This window comes from Austrofundulus limnaeus, unplaced genomic scaffold (assembly GCF_001266775.1).
Source record: "Austrofundulus limnaeus strain Quisiro unplaced genomic scaffold, Austrofundulus_limnaeus-1.0 Scaffold10, whole genome shotgun sequence".
In the NCBI taxonomy this organism is placed as follows: Eukaryota; Metazoa; Chordata; class Actinopteri; order Cyprinodontiformes; family Rivulidae; genus Austrofundulus; species Austrofundulus limnaeus.
In genome coordinates this window covers 431,864-441,551 of record NW_013952412.1, presented here as the reverse complement: position 1 = coordinate 441,551, position 9,688 = coordinate 431,864, and the positions used below count along the sequence as shown (strand labels likewise).

Genomic DNA, 9,688 nt, shown 5'->3' with positions numbered 1-9,688 from the left:
TTAAACAAGTCAGATTCAGATTTTACAGTTTAGGAAATACAAATGTGGGATCTCCAGCACGTTCACGGACCGTCTGATCTGATCCGACTAGGATGTACAGTGGCTCTCATGTGCAGGTGTCCCATATATCCAGCTGAGGCTTTGCCCACACAGCTGAGAAAAAAAAATCAGACAGAGAGAAAAAGGAGAAAGGGCCTGTGGGGGGAAATAATCTGTTTCAACAACAGTCTGGCTTAATCTTTTCTTACAAACTGCATTCAGACTTGGAGCTATTGTTGATTATTTGGCAGAGATTATTGCTCTGATATCTTTTAAAAAACATCTAAATAAGAATTACCCTGTCACAGCATTTGGTGTTGTTGCTGATTTTCAATGCCCAGTCCATAGAGAAGGCCATTGTTGGCCCCCATTTTTTTATTTGTTCACATGCATATTTTATATTAGTATTAACTGTTTATTGTAGAACCTACAAAATCAGTCCAGACACACCCAGAAACTGATTACATAAAATGTATTTTGTACCAATGTGACTCACTGAGACTGCTTCTGTTCATAACATTGTTTTTTATGACCCCTGGTGGTGGAAATGAACACACACAGCTTGTATCTGTAATTTAAAAGGACAGAAAGAAAGCCCATTATGGAGCATAAATGATGTATTTGCTTTTAGAAGATACAGAGGTAGGAACATTTCTTTATTGTATACAATTGTTGTATATGCCTGCTAAGTGTGCAGCTATACTGATTTAAGTGGTAGGCTATATAGCTTGAGTCATGGCTCAACAGTTTATTTTAGCAGCAGTACTAGGAAACAGATGCCAAAAACTAAGTCTAATTTTTTGAGCGTTCACATCTGCTGTAATTTTGAGGCTGTAAAAAATGTGTAGTTTACCCACATTTTTTAACAAATAAAAAATCTCATTATTATAATTCTCCACATATAAACGAATGAGGTTTGTTATATTGTGTAAAAATGTGCAATCTATACATTTTTATAAGCATATTTTTTTCCAATATAATAAATTTTATTTATATTTGCCTTTTTGAAAATTGATATGATAAAACCACGGAGGTAATAAAACCATGGAGGTGGAACCGGAACAAGAAAGTCAGCAACACCAAGTTTCCTTCCGGTTGTATTTTGCGGTGACACCTTTTTGAAAAATGGCTTCCAAAGAGACGCCGTTGTGCCAGATTTTCTCATTCCAAGATTGTAAAGCGACTCCAGACGCGATTTATGAGCTCCCCGCACAGTGTCTGAGCCCCACCCCGGCCCCGATAGTCATCGATAACGGCTCCTTTCAGACCCGGGCCGGCTGGGCGGCTCCGGCAGGGACCGGCGGGGAGCTGGACTCTCCGCGGCTGCTCTTCAGGTCCGTGGCGGCTCGGAGCAGAGGGGCCGCCCGCAGCGAGACTCAGATCGGGAACGACATCCCCAACCTGGAGCCGCTGCGGTGGCTGCTCAAGAGCCAGTTCGACCGGAACGTGGTGGTTAACTTCGAGATCCAGGAGCTGATCTTCGACTACGTGTTCACACACCTGGGCGTCACTTCGGAGGTTTGTGGAGAACCAGAAAACTGAACTGGATTCTGGATCAGACCCGAGTTATTTTTCTGGTTCAGAAGGCATGCACAACCCCCCTGACCTTTTGGGATTACCGCCTTGTCATATACAGCACACAGACATTAACCAACCATTTTAGGGATTTGTTTTCTTTCATGGGTGAAGTTTTACAGTAAATGAGACACAAAAAAGCCCACGAATTATTCTTTATAGAAATGCAATATATAGAGCTTCAAACAACTTAGAGATTGACACAAAGATTGTCTAGATTGTTGATGAGAAAAGGAAGTTATGGCAATTTTTGTCTTGAAAAACTTTGCTAAAAACTCAGAAAATGATGCAACAAACAAAAAAATGAACATAGCTTTTTTATTTCTAGAGCTAATTGTATAAAATTAGCAGGTCAAGTTAAAAAATGACATGCTCATACGCATTTTTAATTAATAACAAAAATGGTATGATCTAAAGCCATCATGCAGTCAACAACTGTACAACAAAATAGGGAAAAAAAGAATCAAAGAGAAAATAATTTTGCTGTTTTGCGTCTGTCATAGCATCGTCACCTTCTGGCTCTGAGAAACCACGCTTTTGTCATCAGATTGTCGTGAAAGTCAGTATTTCGATGAAATATTATATTTTAGTGCCATTTGATTGAGCGCTTGAGGCCGAACGTGCTTTTTAAGCTTGTTGAACTGTAGAGCGGCATTTTCATCACCCATATCTGCAATAAAATGTCAGAATCCAATGAATGAAAAACGTGAAAGAGTAACTTCCTTTAGAGTTAAATGTCCCTGGGGACTAATGAACAATGCAATCATTAGAGGGGAGTCCAAAAAAAACCAGCAAGACGCACACTTCAAAACATGCACCTGCAGAACGCTCTCATCAGCTGCGAGGCGGGTTTTCTACAGTATTTATCTGAGGGTTAAACACGTGTTTGTTCCTCTTTCATACCCAGGGCTGCGTGGAACACCCCATCGTGATGACAGAGGCGCCCTGCAACCCGCTGCACTGTCGACAGATGATGTCAGAGCTGCTGTTTGAATGCTACCGCGTTCCGTTCGTGTCTTATGGCGTGGATGGCTTATACAGCTTCTACCACAATAACGTTCAAAGAAGCCTCCAGCCGCCGCACACCGGCATCGTTCTGTCCTCCGGGTACCACTGCTCACACATCCTGCCTGTTATCAACGGCAGGTGAGCCTCTGGAAAAAAAAAACAGCAAAAAAAACTTCCTCTTTGCTTCTTTTTTACTTCCGTCTTAGTATATTGACACTCACATTGTTACTTTGTTGATGTATTTTGTTTATTTCAGGTTGGATGCTTTCAACTGTAAGCGTGTGAATGTGGCAGGAAGCCAGGCAGCATCCTACCTGCAGCGCCTCCTGCAGCTCAAATACCCAGGTCACCTTGCTGCCATCACGCTGAGCCGCATGGAGGAGCTGCTGCACGAGCACAGTTACTCTGCGGTGGATTATCACAAAGGTGCAGTCCGTATTTGAGCAAAACGCACGTCAAAGACGCTTCTGCCGGTTTCAAGATGCGTTCGGACCCTGTTTTTCACGCGTTTCCTTTGTTCACTTGCAGAGCTTGAAAAGTGGCGTTGCCCGGGCTTTTATGAGCGAGAAGTTCACCGGATGCAGCTTCCCTTCTCGGGGAAGCTACCAGGTGGCTGCGTGAGCGTGGAGGAACGGCAGGAACGCCGAGCTCAGCAGCTTCGGCGACTTCAGGAGATCAACACTCGTCGGCGGGAGGAGAAGCTGCAGCAGGACCAGGAGAGGCTGGATAGACTTATGACTGTGCAGGTAAAGAACCTGGTGTCTAATTTAATATTAGAATGTGTTTTTCTTTTCAGGGGTGTTTTTATAAACCAATAATTGATATAAAACAGTAAATTATTTCTATATACTAATGCTTAAATATGGAGATTATTCAAAGTTTGTTTAAAGTTGTTTTTTTAATAAGGGGCACATATAAGTTTTTTTATTCTTTCTGCACCCTTTTCATTCAGTAATTGATTTACTTAGTTTTTTTAATGGACTTTTAGTTGTTTTTTCAGGGTTCCCACAGATCCTTAAAAAGTCTTAAAAGGCATTGAATTCATCAATCCAAAAATAAGGCCTTAAATAGCCTTAAAATATCTTAAATCAATATTTCAGAAGTCTTAAAAATGTTAACACATTGTAAATAGGATGACTGTGTTTGTCTCAAATATTAAAATGGCAAATTTTATTTAATTTTTTTTAAACTACTAGTTGTTTTGCCCTAAAATAAACATTTGGGTAAATTTTTTCTTTTTCACATTTGTGTTTATTGTGAAGATGTTCTTAAATTTCCTTTCAAGTGGCATTAAAAAGCATTAAAAAGTCTTAAATTTAACTTGCCTTAAGCTGTAGGAACCCTGTTTTATGACTGAAATAAAACAAATGCTCCGCACGTGTGATGGGAAAAACGCAGGAAATGAATTTCCCCAACTGGGGATCAATAAAGGTCAATAAAAAACAAACAAAATAATAATAATAGTAATAATAATAATGATGTTCCTTTTTCAGCTGTAGTGTTCCTGATAAAAACTCGGACTAAATAAAGATTTTGTTGAACATTTTAACCTTAAAACAAATAATCTAAAATCTCTTGTTTTGACATGGAAAAGAGAAAATCAAAATACACAAGAAACTTTAAAAAACCTAACACCTTTTAAATGCATCATACGGAAATGTCCAAGCAAAAAAACAAACAAACAAATAAAACAAGACGGTTTTAGGCATTAAAACAGAAGAAACCAGTTATTTTTTGTAGTTCAGACTGCTTCCCTCCAGTGTAGGACTCTAAACCATAACGATCATATCTCATGCAGGAGCTGTTGGAGGACGGTCTGCTGGACCAGTTCCATAGAAGTTTAGTGGAGCTCAACATGGATTCAGCCGAGGAGCTGCAGTCGTACATCAACAAGCTGCAGGTTGCTGTCGAACAGAGTCGACAAAAACTGCTGCAGAACGACGGAGCAGAGGGGAAGACAGAGGTATGAAACTGAAATGTGTTTGATTTGTTGTTGTTTTTATTAATTGTCAAGCTTTAACCTTCACATGTTGCTGTTTGTTCCCACGATGCACCCAGCATGTTCCAGAGTTTTCCTGGTTAAATTAAGGTCAAGTGAGCTTGTTTGCTGCTTCAGCCTGAGGCTGTTCTGTGGCTCTCTGCCAGGTGTCGGAGTTGGAGCAGCCGATGGATGAGGGAGATGGAGTGGCGCTGATGGAGTCAGACTTCCCCGAGGACACGCTGTCAGAAAAATCTGCTAATGTTGTCCAGGTAGTGGCACGCAGACACCGTTAGTTCTCAGACAGACACAGAGCCTCGGTGTTGCTGTGATATGACCGCAACGGGGAAAACTTTCCGTCCAGTTTTATGCTCTCGTAGGTAATTTTGCTCAATAATCTTGCGTGCATTCTTAATAAGTTTGGCTTTTTCTTCAGCCTACTTTCAACATGGCCGAGTACCACCAGCTGTTTGTCGGGACGGAGCGTCTGCGCTGTCCAGAAATCCTGTTCCAGCCTTCGCTGATTGGAGAGGACCAGATGGGGCTGATGGAGGCGCTGCAGTACGTCCTGGCCAGGTAATGATACAAAAAGCTGCTTTTTCTGATTGCTTAAGGGAGAATTAGTCATTCCAATACAATCATCTAACAAGTTTTAAGATTATTTTGTTTTGTAAAAACTTCTTTAATGCTTACAACATCCAGGTACACATCTGAGCAGCAGGAGGCGCTGGTGAGCAACGTGTTTCTGACAGGAGGGAACATGCAGTACCCAGGGATGAAGGAGCGCATTGAGAGGGAGCTGCTGGCCATGAGGCCCTTCCAGTCTCATTTCAAGGTGCTGACAAAATCCTTAAAAAAAACACTTTAAAGTGCCTGTGACATGTTTTTTCTAATAAAAATGAATGCATTTTGGAAAAAGAACATTGATAAAATATTGCAAAACAAATTTCGCGCCACTGAGATGAACAGTTGTTCGGACATTTGTGTGTGAAGAAACAGGAAGTGATGTCAAAGGGAAATGTCTGCATGTAAACGGAGCGTTGTTACAACAGCCAACAACAGAGACTGTAGAGAAGAATCTGATGTTTCTTTAGATTATTTTGAGTTTCTATCAAAGAGATGATGAAGAATTAAAGTTTTAATAAAGACCASAGAGTTTATTTTATTAATGAGTTCCCCTTTCATGTCACTTCCTGTTTCACTTTGCTGAGCCAAATCCAAAAGAGAATAGGCCAGTTATGTGACAGAATGTGTAAAATCATGTGTATTAAGAATAAATATGTTTTTTTTGACTTTTTGTATTTGAAGAATAGACATGTCACAGGCACTTTAAAACAGTTTTGACTGTTTTACAAAATGTCCAATTACTGTATGTTGTTGTGCATAAAAGCTTTATTTTCATAAGCAAATTGTTGCTATTAAAATATTCCACTTGAAATGTTGTTAATTTAGTGAACCTTTTTATGAGGGTCAAAACGGAATGTAGAAATAAATTAATAATGTTAATTAATGTTAATTAAAACGATAATGTCTGAAAATATTATTATTATTATTATTATTATTATTATTATTATTATTATACATAAATAGTGAAAAACCAAAACGAGACGATTCAGAGATGTTAAAGTGGTTTTGTTTATCTGAGCTCAGCTGAACACGTCTTCTCAGGTAACCGTGGCGAGCCGGCTGGCCCTGGACGCCTGGTGCGGAGCACGAGACTGGGCATTGGAGCATCCGGCCTCGGTGGGAGCAGAGGGGTGGATTAGCAGACAGGATTACGAGGAGAAAGGAGGAGAGTATCTGAGCGAGCACTGCGCCTCCAACGCCTTCATCCCCATGAAGATCACCAAACCTGTGCCGTGCCGTCCCGCCGAGCCCCCGGTTGCTTTACAGACGCCAACAGGCACCGCTGTTACATTTGCTCCAGCACCCCCCTCCTCTGTTGTTTCCACAGACGTTACCATGTGTACCTCCTGACGTAAGCTCTTTGATCCCTCACCCTGATGTGCCTGGTATTTATTAATGTCCAGAAAACACTTCAGACTGAAGAGAGGAGTTTTCTGTTTGAGCTCAACAGATGAAAACCTTGACAGTAACTCATTTAATAGAGGCGCAGTAGTGATTTTGATCAGGGAGATATTAGGGCAACCCACCGCATTCAGCACTGTCTTTGTTGATGCCGACAGGGGTCCTTATGTATGGAGAGGACTTGAAGCAGTGTGGAAAATGCCACCAGCAGTCAGTTAATGTGCCTTAATGTCCCCATACAACTCACTACACCGGCAGTGGTTATTTCTTCTTAACCATGTGTGTAACATCATCCTCGTTAACGGTGGCGAGCTGAGCTCCACCTTCATTTCAAACAGAACCCAGCAATGGAGACGGCTGAAGAAACTCAAATGGAGAAACAATGGCCAAATCTCAGCTCGATGTTTGAGATTTTAAGACTGAAAAATATTTTGTATCAGTTTAATTGTCTTATGTTTTTCTTTTTGATTAAATGTCTTATGTTTTCACCGTGGATAAACTACATTTCTGCATTTAAGAACTCACCACTTTGTTGCATTTTTATGCTGAAGTCTTTACAGGTGATGTAGAATTTGTAGCAGAGTCTACCTGTGAGTACATCAGGTGTTTTCTGAGCGTTACAAGGTTCTGTAAAATCACTCTGAAAAACAATACAGCAACGTACTGATATTACACAATTTAATTTGTACTTTTGAATACTTGAGTATTTTTAAATGCATGTATTTTTTAATACCTAAGTATTTTCAAAAGTAAGTACTTCAGTACTTTAACTTGAGTAGATTTTTGACCGAGCGACTTTTACTTGTAGTTGAGTAAGATTTGACCATGATGAGTGTCAGTACTTTTACTCAAGTACTTGTCCACCACTGTCAGGTACCTTTTACTTTTACTTTCAGTATTTAGTAAAACCTCCACAATTAAAAGACATGATTATAATGAGCAATTGTTACTCAATTAATTTTAAACTATATGTCATTTATGTAAAGAAATGAAATAAAAACACTGTCATGTATGACAATAAGTTATTCACATAATTTAATTTTAAAGGTAACATATGCTTTTAAATCCTTTTTCACGTCTAAACCATTCACTTATGGTCTGTTTAAAATAAAACTGCATAAACTGGGAATATTTCAGGAGAACGAAATTTAAAACTGTTCATATTGAATAGTGTTTATGCTTGTGGAAACATTTAGCGTCATGTTGCCTAAATGTTTGTGTGTGTGTGTGTGTGTGTGTGTGTGTGTGTGTGTGTGTGTGTGTGTGTGTGATTTTATGAGCATACTGGCTCTAATAATTTTTTTATAATGCTTTAAGTCTCTTCAGTCGATCTTTGTTTTTTATTTTGTTCTCCCAGTACAGGACATTAAAAAAATAATTAATAAAAGATGAGTTGTTATACCCACTGTATATCATATTAGAGTCCGTTATATATAACATGTATAAAATCTGTTATTTCTTCAACTAGATATTAGATACATTGTGTTATTTTTTTCTTGTCAGAATTGGTTAGTAATGAGAATTATTTTAACACATCTGCTAAAAATCTTAACTACTTTAAACACGGTCAACTGTGAATGTACGATTAAAAAAACTGAACAGGCCCTAAAACTCAGTGTTGCAGTAAACATTTTAACCACTTGATGGCGCAGTTCTACATTAAAATCTGGTCTCCCATTCACACTAATAAATTCTACTAATATTTATATTTGTAGTTTCTAGTATATTGTATTAATGGGACCATTAATTATCAATTAATCATCATTGATGGGAACTCTTTCCTTAGAATCTCCTTAAACTTGGTCTGTAAAGTTAATCAGCTTAAAGTCTTGTGAAAATTCAACTTTTATTCTATGTAACTAACAGCATGTTTATTTAACTTTAAGATGAATTAATCTGTGTGTGAAGCTGTCAGCTGTCCTGCAGGTGTGTGGACCTTACTGTTTCTTGGTGCTGACTCAGCAGATCTTTGTGTAAAAACACAATAGTATTATGTGGTGAAACTGTGCCAAGGCTCAAGGTCCAAACCAACACACACACACACACACACACAAAGTCAGAAAAGCTCCAACAGACCAATCAGAGCAACATGGAGGAAGGATGACTGGCCTGAAATTATAAAGTGAGACTAATGAACTATAGTGACACAGCAAATCATCATCAATTTCTGCAGCTTTTGGTTAAAACAAATGAGCAACCTGCTGAAAAGGGTCTGGTGTTAGTTTAAACAAGGCTGCTGTACACTGAGCCCAGGTTGTGTCAGACCTGGCCAGCATCCAGTCAGGAGGATTTATTAGTGAGCTGCAGTGTTGAAGGTCAGCAGGAGCAGCAGTCAGGGATGAGCTAATGTCACGCAGGCCTACGGTGGAAAAATAAAGACCTGCAGTTAGAGCCGTCACAGCTACACTGCAAGAATTGTCTGAAAATGGCCAGGCTGCCTTCGTTTTTATTTTCCATGTGTCAACCTGTCACTGTCACACTCTAAATAAACCGTAAGAGCCATGACCCACTTCCTTTCTTTCTTTTTTACCCATGATCGTGAGATACATAAAGAACAGCCTAAACAAGGTTTTCTCCTGGGTTTAGATTGTTTTTGTAAATGGATTAAAAACTAATGAGCTATTTTTAAGTGACTGCAAGGTGATTTATACATTTTAAAAGCAAAAGCACAAATCATAATGGACATCAGTCTGAAATTTTAATTAAAAAAAAAAAGATTAAAATTTATGATCAGTTACTAATAAATTTGAAACTAATGCTTTTTCTTCTGAAAAACCTAAAAGGTTTAAATTACTTTAAGATTTCCTGATGCATCTCAATAATACAGGTAGAAAAAAAATCTAAAAATCAAAAATAAATAGGTCCTCTGGATGGGTTCTTCTTTAGTGAAACGTTTCGTCTCTCCTCCAAGAGACTTCATCAGACTGATGAAGTCTCTTGATTTGATTTGATTTGATTTGATTTATTTAACAGGAAAAGATGATTAAAAATCAAGCCTGACTCAGCATAATTGATGTTTTACAGCAGGTTCCTGTTCTGCAGCACATAAAACACTCAGAA

At 38.9% G+C, this 9,688-nt stretch overlaps 1 protein-coding gene across 1 annotated transcript; it reads left to right on the top strand.

The window, feature by feature from the left end:
* The first annotated feature begins 1,135 nt into the window (after positions 1–1,135).
* Positions 1,136–7,157, top strand: actr5 (actin related protein 5). Its single transcript, XM_014001695.1, has 9 exons — positions 1,136–1,557; positions 2,522–2,760; positions 2,879–3,048; positions 3,151–3,368; positions 4,421–4,585; positions 4,768–4,872; positions 5,037–5,176; positions 5,303–5,435; positions 6,269–7,157. The coding sequence occupies exons 1-9, from the start codon at positions 1,165–1,167 to the stop codon at positions 6,575–6,577; spliced, it is 1,872 nt and encodes a 623-aa protein (XP_013857149.1). The 5' UTR covers positions 1,136–1,164; the 3' UTR covers positions 6,578–7,157.
* Positions 7,158–9,688: the final 2,531 nt, after the last annotated feature.

Excerpts from the sequence above, each read along its gene's own strand:
- actr5 (XM_014001695.1), top strand. The coding sequence starts at position 1,165 with ATGGCTTCCAAAGAGACGCCGTTGTGCCAGATTTTCTCATTCCAAGAT. Across the intron at positions 4,873-5,036 it reads AATCTGCTAATGTTGTCCAG|CCTACTTTCAACATGGCCGA; the intron begins GTAGTGGCACGC and ends CTTTTTCTTCAG. Across the intron at positions 5,177-5,302 it reads CTGCAGTACGTCCTGGCCAG|GTACACATCTGAGCAGCAGG; the intron begins GTAATGATACAA and ends TACAACATCCAG.